Source organism: Balaenoptera musculus, chromosome 11, assembly GCF_009873245.2.
Source record: "Balaenoptera musculus isolate JJ_BM4_2016_0621 chromosome 11, mBalMus1.pri.v3, whole genome shotgun sequence".
NCBI lineage: Eukaryota > Metazoa > Chordata > Mammalia > Artiodactyla > Balaenopteridae > Balaenoptera > Balaenoptera musculus.
The window spans coordinates 63,501,967-63,517,372 of NC_045795.1; the positions used below are offsets into that span (position 1 = coordinate 63,501,967).

At 49.2% G+C, this 15,406-nt stretch overlaps 1 protein-coding gene across 1 annotated transcript; it reads right to left on the reverse strand.

Annotated features, from left to right (window-relative positions):
* Nucleotides 1-4,205: 4,205 nt before the first annotated feature.
* On the reverse strand, nucleotides 4,206-7,548 carry LOC118904038 (15 kDa protein B-like). The gene is made up of 4 exons (XM_036869703.1): nucleotides 7,369-7,548; nucleotides 6,572-6,676; nucleotides 5,181-5,285; nucleotides 4,206-4,552 (listed from the first exon to the last, which is right to left on the reverse strand). Exons 1-4 carry the CDS (start codon nucleotides 7,546-7,548, stop codon nucleotides 4,412-4,414), a joined length of 531 nt encoding a protein of 176 aa, XP_036725598.1. The 3' UTR covers nucleotides 4,206-4,411.
* Between the last annotated feature and the right edge of the window lie 7,858 nt (nucleotides 7,549-15,406).

Sequence of the window (15,406 nt, forward strand, 5' to 3'; positions counted from 1 at the left end):
ATGCAAGCCCTGCTGGCCTTCAAAGCCAGATGTTTTGGGGGCTCACCTTTCTGGTGCAGGACCCCTAGGCTCAGGAGCCTGATGTGGGGCTTAGACCCCTTGCTTCTTGGGGAGAAACTTTGCAGTGGTGATTATCCTCCTGTTTGTTTGTTGCCTATCTGAGGGTGTGGGTCTTGACTTATATCACATCTCCACCCCTCCTCCCCATCTCATTGTGGTTCCTTCTTTGTATCTTTAGTTGTGGAAAATATTTTCTGCTGGTCTTCAGGACATTCTCATAGATAGCTGTTCTATAAATGGTTGTAGTTTTGGTGCGCCTGTGGGAGGAGGTGAGCTCAGGGTCTTCCTAAGCTACCATCTTGGCCACACCCCCTATACTATCTTTAGGTTCTACTATTTTTTTAAAATATATTTATTTATTTATCTATTTATTGGAGGCATTGGGTTTTCATTAAGGTGTGCGGGCTTCTCATTGCAGTGGCTTCTCTTGTTGCGGAGCGTGGGCTCTAGGTGCGCGGGCTTCAGTAGTTGTGGCACACAGGCTCAGTAGTTGTGGCTCACTGGCTCTAGAGCACAGGCTCAGTAGTTGTGGCGCATGGGCTTAGTTGCTCCGCGGCATGTGGGATCTTCCCAGACCAGGGCTCGAACCCGAGTCCCCTGCATTGGCAGGCGGATTCTTAACCACTGCACCGCCAGTGAAGTCCTAGGTTCTACTATTAAGTGTATTCTGAGACAAAGAAAATGAATTGAGGAGCTTTCCATCTTTTTCCTTGATTTTGAATTAAATAACTTATACATAGATATATAATTTTATGTGTATTTTATATAAACTATTAACAAAGTTTAAATAACCTTGGAATTATATGTCCTTTGAAGCCTCCGTACTGCCAAGTGTGGTTCATGGATCAGCAGCGTCAGCACCCCCTGGAAGGTAGTTACAAAAACAGATTCCTGGGGCCCCCGCCAGGCCTACTGGGCTGGAGTCTATAGTTTAATGAGACTCCTCAGATGACTGTTATGTACATTGAGAAGCCCCACTCTAAAGACTAGATAAATCTCAGCTGTGGACCATCTGGTCCTGGAACTCTAATCACCTCTCCAGACTCTTCTGAGAAAATTGGCCTTTTCACATATTCCCCTTCAGGTCCTGAGTCAATGTCGATAAATCATGTTTAGCTAAGAAAGCATTCATTTCCTCCAGGTTTTCATATTCTCTGTGGAGTTGTAAGTAGTCATAAGCTCTTAAATTCTGTCACTCCTGTATCTATGGCTGTCCCCTTTCATGTAACTTGAGCTCTTTTTGCCTTCTGTCCCTGTTTTCTTTAATCAGGCTTTCTGCAGTCTAACACAAGCATTTTCTTTGATATAACATTGTCTTCAAATTTATCTTAAAGCCTATACAATATTCAATCCAGTGAATATAATACAAATTACTTAACCATTCCCCTATTGGGTACTCAGGCAATTCCCTATTTCCCAGCAGCATAAATAAAACTGCCAGAAGAGCAGTATTGCTAAACTACTGTCTATAATTCTAGATAGTAATTTAGCAATACGTTAAATTCTTTTTTTTTAATTAATTAATTTATTTATTTATTTATTTTTGGCTGCCTTGGGTCTTCATTGCTGCACACGGGCTTTCTCTAGTTGTGGCGAGCGGGGGCTACTCTTCGTTGCAGTGCTTGGGCTTCTCATTGCGGTGGCTTCTGTTGTTGCAGAGCATGGGCTCTAGGCTCATGGGCTTCAGTAGTTGTGGCACACGGGCTCAGTAGTTGTGGCTCGCAGGCTCTAGAGCACAGACTCAGTAGTTGTGGTGCACGGGCTTAGTTGCTCCGCGGCATGTGGGATCTTCCCGGACCAGGGCTTGAACCCATGTCCCCTGCATTGGCAGGCGGATTCTTAACCACTGCACCACCAGGGAAGCCCCTAAATTCTTAATATGGTCATACAATTTGATGCCATTTCCATTCTAGGAACTTATTTTCATCTCAGCATTGTTTACAACAATTTCAAAGCAAAACAAAATGGAAACAACTTCGACAGCAGGAGTGACTTAAATAAATGGAGGTCTAACCACCCAATGGAGAATTAGACAGAAAAAAACATGGGGTGAGTCGATAGTGACTGAAGTGTGTTAGCTGACAGGTTAAGTGAGAATAAGCTGGTTGTAAAATAGGCCATAAAATGACTGTGAAGTCATTTTTTCTTTTAAAAATAAAACTCACATTGTACCTGTATGTATGAGGAATGAAATTTGATTCCTGCAGCCATTTAGATGTTGCCCTAGAGGTCTGTTCACCCATCATGTTCCCACCCCCAACCCCCAGTGAATTTTTCCTTCTCAGTCTTGCTTCTGTGGGCCTGAAGACTTTCAGAAGCTGCCAAGGCCAAGAGGCTGAGCTGTATTTGGAGCCTTGATACTATCTCAGGGCCTGATAGTGTCTGGGCTATGAGAATACAGCAGAGTGGCCCCAGCAGAGCCTTGTGGCTGATCCTATAGGCCTGCCTCTCTTGCGGGGTACAGCATGATGGGCCTTGTGTAATGTGGCATTGACCACCATAGATGAGCCTTGAGCTTCCTGGGAGAAGTTGCTCAGCCCATTAGTGTCCAGGACCCCCCAGAAGACCTGGATGAGGCCTGGAAGTACTCTTTCGGGGTGGGGGTCAGGCAAGGGAGTGATATGTGGTGGTGTGCCTGCGGTGCTGCTGCCTTCTGTGCTGCTGCCTTCTGCTCTCTGCAGGAGCTAGACGTGGCCTTCTCCAGCTGAACATCATTGTCCCACCGTGGGGAGAGGGCCTGGGGTCTAGTTTATCCTGCTCAGCCCAAACCTGCCCATGTCCCACCCCAGGGTCGCTCCCTGCAGCATCCCCCACCCACTCTTGCCCACCAGTGAGGCTACCTGAGATTTAGGTGGCAAGGGAGTTGGAGTGTGGACTATGGGCAAGTTAACCAATTTCCTTGAGGCTTAGTTTTCTCACTAAAAGTTGCAGGTGATGCATGCAGCTTGCAACACAGTTCTGAGACCTGCAAGTGTATTCCCATTCACTGTATGGGAAGTGGCATTCATAAATCATGACTATTATTATCATTAATGGAGAGGAGTCCTTGGCTTTCCTGGGATAATTACTAAAAAACCCATTTCCCCAAGGGGCTCTACACCATGGCCCCTCAAATGAGAGTTTCCCACAGATATTTCTGTAGCAAAGACTCTTGAAAAAGGAGCCTACTAGTCAGAAGAAAAGGGCATTCATCCATTCAACAAGTATTTACTGAGCAGCTACAGTGTGTCAGGCCCTGTTCTCAGGGCTGGATGCAGCAGCAACCAAGGCCAAGGTTTGCTGGTGGACCAGATGTGGCTGTGAAAGACAGCGGAGAGCCAGAGGCTCAGGTGCTTGGATGGAGGCTGCCATCAGCTGGGCTGGGGTGGGCTGTAGGGAGGGTGGTTTGGAGGGAAGATACTGAGTGTGTGGCACACCTTGGACATCCATGGGGAGACATCCAGGAGGCAATCTGAAATGCAAGTCTGGGGTTCAGGGAGAGGTTCTGGCTGGAGCTTAGATAAAGAAGGAAGCATAAAGGTAGCATAAAGGAATGAACGGTGGTTGAGGAGGCTGGGGGCAGATTACTCTGCCTTCCTGAGCTTCCAGGGCAGCCCTCGGATGCCCCCCCAACCCGTGTTTCTCTTCATTGTCCCTGCCCTGACCTCAGGGAGTCTGTGTTCCCATGATGCACAGTGGAATCACCCCCAGGACCTGTCTCATTTGTCTCCTCACCCCAAGTCCAGCTGGCCCAGCTCTAACACCCTAGTCATTCACATTCATGTAATCATTTATTTTAGAAACGTTTTATTGAGTTTCTCTCCTGTGGCTCTCACCAGAGAGTGGACTGACCCCCTCTTGGAGGTACCTGGATATATGAAGGGACATTTAGTTGTCACAGTGACTGGGCAGGGAACAGGGGCGCTCAAGGTCCTGCACAGAAGGAACTGCCCTCCCAGGATTCAGGAGCACTTTGCTGAGATAGTCATTCCCCAGCCACCTGCAGCTGGCTGAGGAGGGCTCAGCTGTGAGTAAATACAGTGCTACGTAGCCTGGGACACAGCAGGTAATGCCAGCGTGGTTTGAGGATCATGAATGCACAGATGAGGGAAGGACACTTCTGCTGCCCAGGGAAGAGCAGAGAGGCTTCCTGGAGGAGGTGACTTTGGAGCTGTGCCTTAAAAGATGAGCAGTATTTACAGACACAGGATGGGCAGGAATTCCAGACAGAGGGAAGCAGGTATGCAAATGCAGAGGAGTATGGGTGGGCTCAGACTGCAGGAAAGGGAGTGCTGAGGGCAGCAGAGGAAGAGAATGGATGGGAATAAGAGGTTGTGGTGGGGTTGCAGGGCATCCCTTCCCTTCTGCAGCCCTAGAAATTCCTCAGTATGTTGGTGATGATGTCGTACTTGGCTTTCTCGTACAGGTCCCTGACTGCAGGTGGCAGTTGGGAGCTCTCAGTTCCTGGAGTGTCCGCTCCAGGGGACCCAGCAGAACGCCTCACCCGGCGGACCTACAGAAGTGATGCAGACGTGATCACCCTCATTGATTGGCCCCCTTTCCTGTCCTGCCTGTGGCCCCTCTCTCCAGGTGGGGATGAGTGTGAGGCACCGGCAGTGACGTTGGTGATGGGGCTGGAGGTGGTCCCCAGTGAGGCCCTTCCCCTTGGAGCCCAGAGGGCCTGGGAAGGCCTGAACTCTGCAGCTCACTTCCACTCTGGCTATTCCACTCACTTACTAAGAGGCTGCACCTCCGGCTTCAGTTTTTCCAAACGTGGGATGTGGAGAAGGGTTCCCAGAGCTCAGGGCCCAGAGCAGAGCCAGTGTCCTGAGAAGTCTGAGCTCCCTCTCACCCCCAGGACGCCCCTTAGCCTCGACCACCAGTCTCTCCTCCCCTACCCTCCTGCCAAACGACTAGCAGTCATCAAGGTCCAACCGCGCCTCGCACTCCACAAGCCTTTCCCCTCCCGACGACTTGCGTTTAGAAGGGTTCGATCGGCCCGGTTTCCAGAGGAGGAAACTGAGGCCCCACGCGCCAAAGTCAGTGGCCCGGGTGAGGGCCCCTCGGTCATCGGCGGTCACCGGGCAGAGCGCCGCCCGCGACGGAAACAGACTGGGGCCAGTGCGGGCGCAGGGGCTCACCTCCGGCTTGAGCTCGCGCTCGTGGTCCAGGTCCCCGGGGCAGTTGAGGAACAGAAGACGGATGTGCTGCAGCATGGAGAAGATGCCCACGCAGTTCCGCTCCTCCTGCGGGTCAGTGAGCACAGGGGCGCAGTGGCCGGCGTCCTCGCCCAGGTACCCCGGCTCCCGAAGCCGGCGCCCTCCCTAATCCTCCCCCCAGAGCCAGGCGGGAGCAGCGATCGCTGGGGGGACCCGGGCGGGCTCCGTGAACGCCCAGTAAAATTAAGGACTTTCATGCAAGTTATATTAAACGGGAAAAGGCCTCCATAAATTAGCCTCAGAGGAAGCTATATTTGTTTAAAACACGCGTGTGGGGCTTCCCTGGTGGCGCAGTGGTTCAGAATCTGCCTGCCAATGCAGGGGACACGGGTTCGAGCCCTGGTCTGGGAAGATCCCATATGCCGCGGAGCAACTGGGCCCGTGAGCCACAGCTACTGAGCCTGCACGTCTGGAGCCTGTGCTCTGCAACAGGAGGGGCCGCAATGGTGAGAGGCCCGCGCACCGCGATGAAGAGTGGCTCCCGCTTGCCGCAACTGGAAAAAGCCCTCGCACAGAAACGAAGATCCAACACAGCCAAATAAATAAATAAATAAATAAATAAATATTTTTAAAAAACCACGCGTGTGTACATAAAAAAGATACAGAAGATGATACACCAACGGTTAATGTTGTCTCCTCCTGGGTAGTGGGGTTGCAGGGAGGTTTTTTTTTTGTTTGTTTTTAGTTTGCTTCTCCACATTTTGTTAATTTGCTATAATAAAATATTATTTTCCTAATTTTAGAAAAACAGTTATCACTAGGTGCATTACGGTCCCCTTCTTTCTCTTTTAATATTTAGTCATTTCTTTAGCATGTATTGTTTTTCTAATAAGGATTGATAATTTACATGTAGTAAGAAAAACCAATAAGGAAAAACCCAATTTTAAAAATGGCTTCCGGGCTTCCCTGGTGGCGCACTGGTTAAGAATCCGCCTGCCACTGCAGGGCACACTGGTTCGAGCCCTGGTCCGGGAAGATCCCACATGCCGCGGAGCAACTAAGCCCATGTGCCACAACTACTGAAGCCTGCGCGCCTAGAGCCCATGCTCCACCACAAGAGAAGCCACTGCAATGAGAAGCCCGCGCACTGCAGTGAAGAGTAGCCCCCGCAAGCCAGCGCGCACCGACGAAGACCCATCGCAGACAAAAATAAATAAATAAAAAAAATTTTTTTTTTAAAAATGGCTTCCATAGTCAAACCTCACCTGGCGAGGTGAGCAGGGTGGAGGCAAATACAGCCTCCAGGAGAAGGGAGAGAGGGGAGGTCCTTCTCTTGCTCACGGGGGCAGGGAGCCAGGGGATGGGAGACTCACCCCGCCCGGCCTGAAGGGACATTCTCGGGGCTGTCGGCGGTGCCAGAGCAAAAAGCACACCGTCTCTTTAATCCTGAAGTTGAGCGGGATCGTTGTGTTGGAGTTCTAAAAAATCAAGAGAAGACTCATGATCATCTATCTCCCTTTTACAGAGGAGGGAACAAAGGCAGGGAGGAGAGAGTTCACAGTTCCAAGTTGGAAGGGGCTTAGCTGAGGTCTGCACTTTCCACCTAAAGGAGGCAGCCTCTTCAAGTGGCCTGAGCAGAGATTTAAGGTGTGCAGGGCTTCTGGAAACTAGCTGAGGCTAACACCTCATGGCTGTACCACCTTGAGGGGTCACTTCCCATCTTTGCCCCTCAGTTTCCTCTTCTGTGACAAAGGAACTAGAATACTTGCCTCACATGCTCAGCTGCCAGGAGAGAGATAATGGGGTGGGAAGGGGGCACTGGAAGGCCCTGATGAGGTGCTGGTGAGACCAGTTCAGCTCCTGTCTGTCCTTTGAAACAGCCCTGCTTACTCCTACAAGCCCAGGGCCTGAGTGAAGGCTGGACTCCGAGACCCCACATTTCATCCTTGGGCAAAGCCCAGAATTGACCAGCTAGCCAGCTGTCAGGCCCGAGAGAAATTACGGTCTTTGTCTTACCTTCTGAGGGGAGAAACATTATAATAACAACAGCAGCTAATGTCAACCAAGCACTTTGTGCCTGTGCGGGGCATTCTCTCCTGCCTGCTGTCCTCACAGGCTGCTATAAGGCAGAGTGTTACCCGCTTCCTGGGCCTGAGCCCCCAACACTCACCAAGCTAGGCGGTGGTGGGATGGCTTCCAGCAGGCCAAAGAGTCGCTGTCCTTTTCGCTCCTGGTTGAAGAACCGCAGGGCCTGGGTGACTATCTCTTCATAGCTCAGACTGCGCTGGGCCACACAGGCCACTGCTGCCAAGCCTGCCACCAGCACCAATGCCCTCCAAGCCCCTGCCATTGTCCCTTCTTTGATCCACTGCCACTTGCAGCCCCTTTTAGGTGCTACTCGGGCAGCCTTGTGCAAGGGCTGCTGACGACATGCAGGGTTGGGGCCTTCCTGAAAGGGGCCTCTCCTTTCCTTCACTAGGCACCCAGTATTAGCCAATGTTCCAAAATACCAGTGACTAAGAGGCAAGTAGGATTGGGTTATAGTCAGGGCCTAGGAATGAGGCAGCCCTGAGCTGGGGGCAGGAGACATGTGTGATGCTGGGCAAGTCCCTTCACTCTGGCCTCAGTGTCCCTACCTGTGCCAAGAGGAGGCCACCTCTGATAGTCCAGGACTCCGTGCCATCTCTGCCCGGCTGTTCTGGTTTGATTCTGAAACAACTGTCTGGGATCCATGAACTCTCTCTGTGACAGTTCCTCAGCTGAGAGCACAAGGAGACAGTCCAATCTGAGGCTGCACTCAGGCTGACACCTACCATGTTACATACATTTTAAAATACTGATTGTCAACCCTTAAAACTCTGGACGCCTGACTTTGAAAAAATCATAAGATCTGACAATGCATGGCTCACAGCCCCTCATGGATGTGATGGCAGCAACTTCTCCAGGGAAAGCCTCGCTGTCCACTTCCCCCAGGCCACTCCCTGCTGGCAAAGCAGGGAGGCTGTCCCCAACAGGATCAGGGCAGGGATTCCTGGCTGCTGACACGACCAACGCCAGGCAGCAGCTCACAAGAGGAAGAGCAAGGGCCTCCCCTTCCTCCGAGGGCTCCCGTTTTCCTTGGCTCCCTCAGTTACTGGGGTCTGCATGTTAACTTCCCAGCCCTTCCTTGGCTGCGGGGCTTCTGTTCTGCAGGAGACTCAGAAAGTGGGGAGGAGGAGAGCAACTATCGGGTGTTTCCACTGAAGCCCACCAGTGGGGAAACCAAGGCACAGAGCAGATCATGACTTCCCCCAAAAGCTAAGGGTAGAGCTGAGAAGGTCAGAGCCAGAAGTGAGGAGAGAAGGCAGATCACAGAACAGTCCTCGGCAGGCCCAACAGGTCTTCAAAGGCCCAAGTCTCATCATAAAATCCATGCAGCCGTGGCATATAATGGTGAAAAATTAGAAAAAATCTAAATGTGCTTCAAGGGGTTTACCTGGTGGCGCAGTGGTTAAGAATCTGCCTGCCAATGCAGGGGACACGGGTTCGAGCCCTGGTCTGGGAAGATTCCACATGCTGCGGAGCAACTAAGCCCATGGGCCACAACTACTGAGCCTGTGCTCTAGAGCCGACAAGCCACAACTACTGAAGCCTGCACGCGTAGAGCCCATGTTCTGCAACAAGAGAAGCCACCGCAGTGAGAAGCCTGCGCACCGCAACAAAGAGTAGCCCCCGCTCTCTGCAACTAGAGAAAGCCTGCACGCAGCAACGAAGACCCAACCCAGCAAAAAATAAAAATAAATAAATAAATAAATGTGCTTTAAGAGCAGATTGTTAGAGCAGTTGTGATATGTCCACCCATGGAATACTGCTACTACTTATTGGAATACAGATCCAGTTATTGGTGGGTGATTATGTTCATCACAGGTTCTTAGCTGAAGAATGAGGGTTCTGCTGCAGCTGGTCTTGTGTCCATCACAGGAAGTGTGAATAAGGAAGGATGGTGGGTGCTCACTGTAGAATTCTATGCAGCAGTTAAGCAGTGGTTCTCCACTGGGGTGACTTTGCCCCTTGACCCCCCCAGGACAATTGTCAATGTCTGGAGACAGTTTTGATTGTCACAACTGGGGAGAGGGCGCAACTGACATCTAGTGGATAAAGGCCACTGGATGCTGATAATCACCCTACAATGCACAGGACAGCCCCAACAAGGAAGAGTGGTCCAGCCCCAAATGTCACTAGTGCTGAGGTTGAGAAGTCCTGTGACAGAGCAACCAGATGGATCAATCTTAAACACATGGTGCTTGGTAACAAAGGAAAGAAACAGAATGAGATGTGTAATAACTCTCTCTCTCTCTCTCTCTCTCTCTCTCAATCTCTCCCTCTCCATATATATGTATGGAAAATACATCAGAATACATCCTTCAAACTGACAAACATAACACCCACAAGGCACAGGTAAGAATGAATGATGGTTGAGAGGGCAGGAAATGAGATTGGAAAAAAAAAAAAAAAAAGCAGAAAGAGGGCTTGCACAGACCAAAGAAAACTCACCAATGCAACCCGCAGTGTAAGGTTGGGTTCCTTGTACAGAAAATTGTACACTGATCAATATCCATAACAGTATCACTAGCAAGGTGCCTGAAAGGATGTTCACTAAAATATTAATAATGAATATAATGAATAACAAATATCCATACAGTTTTTCTCTGTATGGAGCTGGCAAAGGATTTTGATTCCTTCTTTCAACTTTTCTTTATTATTTGAAAAAGAAATTACAATAAACAACTTTGTTTTACAAAAACAGCAAAAATATTTTTTAAATACCCACATGGAGTCTACATTTTATTCCACATCTGCAACTATTTTTTTAAGTTCAATGGCACTCTTTTTATTGAGATAAAATTCACATATCATAAAATTTACCCTTTCAAAGTGTACAATTCGCAACATTTTCATCATCCCCAAAATAAACCTTGTGCCAATTAGCAGTCACTCCCCATTTTCCCCTCCACTTTGCCCCTGGCAACCAATAATCTACTTTCTTTCTTTATGGGTCTGCTATTCTGGATATTCATATAAATGGAATCATACAATATGTGGTCTTTGGTGTCTGGCTTTGCTCACTTAGCATGATGTCTTCATGTTCATCCATGTTGTGGATTAATTCCTTTTTATGACTGAATAAGATTTCATCATATGGATATATCACATTTGTTTATCCATTCATCAGTTGATAGACATTTGGGTTTTTTTCATGTTTTTGCTATTATGAATCATACCACTATGAATATTCACATACAAGTTTTTATGTGGACATATATTTTCAGTTACCTTGGGCTTATACCTAGGAATGGAATTTCTGGGTCATATGGTAACTCTATGTTTTAAATTTTGTGAGGAATTGCCAAAGTATTTTCCGAAGAGCCTGTACCGTTTTACATTCCCACCAGCAATCTGTGGTATTCCACATCTTAATGATTTTTATTGTCTCTCTTTTTTATTATAGCCATCCTAGTGGGCATGAAGTGATATTTCATTGTGGTTTTGATTTGTATTTCCCTAAGAGCTAGTGATGTTGAGTATCTTTCCATGTGCTTATGGTCCATTTGTATATCTTCTTTGGAGAAATGTCTATTCAAGTCCTTTGTACAATTTTTTTTTTAAATTTTTATTTATTATTTATTTATTATGTTTATTTTTGGCTGTGTTGGGTCTTCGTTTCTGTGCGAGGGCTTTCTCCAGTTGCGGCGAGTGGGGGTCACTCTTCATCGCGGTGCGCGGGCCTCTCACTATCGCGGCCTCTCTTGTTGCGGAGCACAGGCTCCAGACGCTCAGGCTCAGTAGTTGTGGCTCACGGGCCCAGTTGCTCCGCGGCATGTGGGATCTTCCCAGACCAGGGCTCGAACCCGTGTCCCCTGCATTGGCAGGCAGATTCTCAACCACTGCGCCACCTGGGAAGCCCCTTTGTACAATTTTTAATTGGGTTATTTGTCCTTATATTGTTGAGTTGTACACACTGTTTTAACATTAAAATGTTTTAGATTTCCATTGGAAGAAAAAAAGCCTCCAGTAAAATCAAGGCTTTAGATGTGTAAAGTAGTTTTTCAGGGACTTTGTAGACCCCCATCACATGGCTCCCCATCAGTTTGAGAAGCTCAGGTTGTCCCCAGCATTGATAGATGAGGAAAATGAGGCCTTGAAAAGTTAGGAAATGTGTCCAAGTTACACAGCTGAGTCCTGTGTAGAATGATGGGAAACTGGGAAGCTTTCCCTGGAGGAGAGGACTGACAAGGAGACCTTGATTCCCTGCTCTGTCTCCGAGAGGCTGCCACAAACAAGAGGACCAGATCGTTCTTCCCAGGGGGAGGCATGTCAACAAGAAAGTTCTCAAAACAAAACAAAACAAAAACAAAACAAAACAAACAAACAAAACCAAGAAAGGTCTCTTGATAATAGCTGGAGTCCAGCATGGCAGAGGTGGCCTGGGAGACACTGAACTGAGTCTAGAAGATCACTTGGCAGGGAAATTGTAGGAGACTATAGGGACCATTTGATGCCTGGCTTCTCCAGCATCCATTTGCCCTACCCCTTCTCCCTTTCAATGAGGCCCCAATTCCCCTTTGAGGATCTGCATGGCTCTGGGAGAGGAAAACTCGACTTGGTCTAAGTCAAGCAATGCCTTCCATCTCTCCACCACCATTGGTGATTGATGAAGCTGGTCCACTTAGAATACATCTCAGAACTTTTGGTGGGAATACTAGGCACTTTCCTTCCTCTTGGAAGTAAACAAGGAAGCATGGCTAGATGTGACAAAGAAAACATCTTAGGATGTGAGGTGGGCCTCTTAGGATGAGATCAGCACCACAGAAGGCAGAGAGGAAAGAGAGAAAAACAGATCCTTATGACATCACTGAGCTTCTGGGTCACACCTTGCCTGAAGGTGGAGGGCCTCTGGATGTTACTATTTAAGCTAGTTTGAATGGGCTTTTCTGTTACTTGCAACATGATGTTGCAACAAATGTAGGGTTCAGGCATCCAATAGAGAGGTGTGGGGACAGACTAGGTAGCCTTTATAATCTCATCAAACCATAAGACTCTATGACATGTCCAAAGGTTTGAGGTTGGATAGCAGTAATCAGGCCCGGGAACTTGGGTTGGGAGCTCTGGTGGGATTTTTTTTTTTTTTTTTTGACAGGTGGACCTTACAGAGTATGAGTTCCAAAGGTCAAACTCTGTTATAGCCACATAAAAATCCTTCAATAACTTGTGCTTGATAATTGACCCAGAGCATCTTCAGAATACAGCTGTGTGAGCCCTGCCTCAGCTTCAGGGTTCCACAGACCTGGGTTCAAATCCCACCGCTGCCACTTCCCCACTGGTTCTTGGCCAGTCTCTCTGGGATTCTGTGTACCTCATCTGTAAATCGGAGATAACAATTCTTACCTTGTAAGCATGGTGAGAGGATTAAAGCTAATGTGGGTGGAGGAAGCTCAGGTGTGGTGGCTTTTATTTAGGGCAGTGATGGCTCAGAGATGCAGCTGAGACCATTAGGAAGCACAGAGCTCTTACCCCTCCAGGCTCTGACCGGGAGACCTGATTTTGCAGATGAGGAGACTCAGGCACTGGGATGTTACGAACTGGGCCCCGACCCAGAGCTGGTAAGTGGAGGTTCTGGGATTCCAGCCCAAGGTAGCGTCATCCACCGTGCTGCTCTGCCTTCAGCGTGGGGGCTGTGTCTGGTCCCCCGGCTGCCGGGAGCTGAGCTGCAGAAGGTGAGGGCAGGATTCCAGGTGTCCAGCAGGAGGTTTCTCCACCCAGCCTGTGACTCGACCCTGGGGCCTGAGGTTGGAGCAGGGTGTGGGTGAGGCTCCGGAGGGTGGCTGGGGGGTGCAGGAGCAGGAAGTGGACACTCCAGGGAAATGTCTTGCAGGAGGCAAGAGATCCCATTCAGGTGAGCATTTCCACTCTGCAATTACCTGCTCAGCCAGCACCCCAGGCATCTGGGGCCCTTGACTTCTCCTGAATGACCCCACGGCTCCCACACCTCCTTGAAAAGACGGTTGGAACAAAAAGTTTTCACAAGGTCTGGAGAATGATGAAGAAAGAAGCCGGGTGGGCCTTTGGGCAAGCTCTGCCCTTCTCGGGCCTCGGCTTCCTCCTTGCTGTAATGGGGTGGTCAGGAGGGGGGGGCACAGATTTCAGAAACCCTTAGCCCCTTGCCCAAGTGGCCTGTGCAAGTCAAGGAGGGTGTGGAGAAAGCGGCTGTGGCCACATTGGTCCCCTGGGGACACACACCTGATGTTCTAGAACCAGCAGTGTGGACACAAGTTGCCCACACTACCCACAGACACAGAGACCTCAGCTGGGAAGACCCTGGCCTCGGAAATTCCCACAAGCTGACCTCAGCCCTGACCCGTCAGGTTTGTCACCACCCCACCCCCAACTAGGGGTGCTACCCAGACTCCAGGCTTTCACCGTAAAGGCCAGAACGTCTCAAAGTTCTGCCACATATGGCTGTGCTACTGCTCACTTCCTGGCACCATGCAATCAGGAGGGTGTATTTGGGAAATCTCGAAGGCACCATTTACCCTGGAGGCCCTCCCTATCAAGGCCTGAATGAGGGTGTCTGTCCTAGGCAGGGGAGGAATAAATCCCCCGTTGCTCTCTTTCCGCTCACAGACACTGGGACAGGAGGGCCCCTTTCCCCCAAGAATTAAACCTGGTTCTGAGAAAAAAAAAAAACAAACCCATAATTTCAAATCTGCTGGGCTTTTGTGCAGCCAATGACCCCCAGGATCGCAGCCATGCTGTCACAACCCTGTGGCCTTGGTGCCATCTGCTGGCCAAGTGACTTGGGAGCTAGGGAGGGGTGCTGGTTTTGTGAATGGGCCTCAGAGATCCCTAACCTTCTTCATATTTGTGAACCTGTCTTGTTGGAGCCTTTTCTAGGGAGAAAGTAAGCAATGCTCCAAGGGTTCCTGGAGGGCCCAGGACCCTCTGGAGGGAGGAGCAGCTGCTTCTTTGCTGCTCCCATAGGAGCCTCTTTCTGAACCAAAGGAGCGGGGGCCACCCCAGAGTTCCCTCCCCAAGCTCCAGGAACATGGATGTTAGCTGAGATGGAAGGGATACAGTGGAATTCTTCCGGCTCTGGCCTCTAGCTGACCAGGTCTGAGACCAGGTGAGTTCCCCTCTTCCCCTTTACTCTTCTCCCCAACTCCCTTCCCCGGCCACACCAGACCTCTCCTCTGACCTTCCCTGAGAGGCTACATGGTGTTTGGGGCAGCCTCTTTCCCCTCTCCATGCCTCAGTTTTCCCACCTGTAATGCAGTGATTCTGGATTCGCATCCCAGAAAGGTGGCAGCGGAAGAGAGCTCCATGTTTCCTGTTTGGGTGGCTATGACCCTTCTTTCTGGACATGCCTCCTGGTGTTTGTGGGCAGGAGTCTTTCCAGGCTATACAGACAGCCAGCAATGGAATTGCTGGAACACAAAGGACATATAGAGTTGCCGACTGAAAGAAAAAAAAGCACAACCTAAAAGCTGAGAATTATGTTTTATTCAGCAGACTTACTGAGGACTTACGCCTGGGATACAGCCTCTCAGTTCTGAGGGACTGTTCCAAAGAGAAGCCAGAATACATAGGAATTTTTGCTGAGGAAAAAACATGCAGTAGGACATCCAAGGATTACTGCTAGTCACAAAAACACATCTCAAGTTAATGATTTCAGGGCTTCTCTACGTATGGGAAGATGCAAAAGCCTGGGCTTATTGAAATCATTCCTTTGATAGGCACCTTAATTATCCAGGGCCAGTATCCTGTTTTTCTCCATCCTGAATCCCCTCAGGGCACACAGTTGGGGGGCTCCAGTGGCTGATGGCTCTATGGCCACAACATCCTTTGTTTACTGAATTGGTAGGTGACATTCTTTGTTCACAGTGTCAACACGACTAAATAATGCCAGTTTTCCAAAGTGGTGGCACCAATTTACATCCCATCTGCAGAGGATGGGAGTTTCTGTTGCTCCGTCTTCACCAACACTTATTTTTGACTAATGTATACTCATTCATCCCATGAGTACAAAGTGAACTTTCACTGTGGTTTGGGTTTGCATTTTTCTGGTTACTGATGAGGTTTGACATCTTTCCATACATTTTTGGCTGTTTCTGTAAGCTGCCATACAAGTTGCCATTTTTCTATTGAGTTGTTTGTCTTTCTTGAGAACTCTT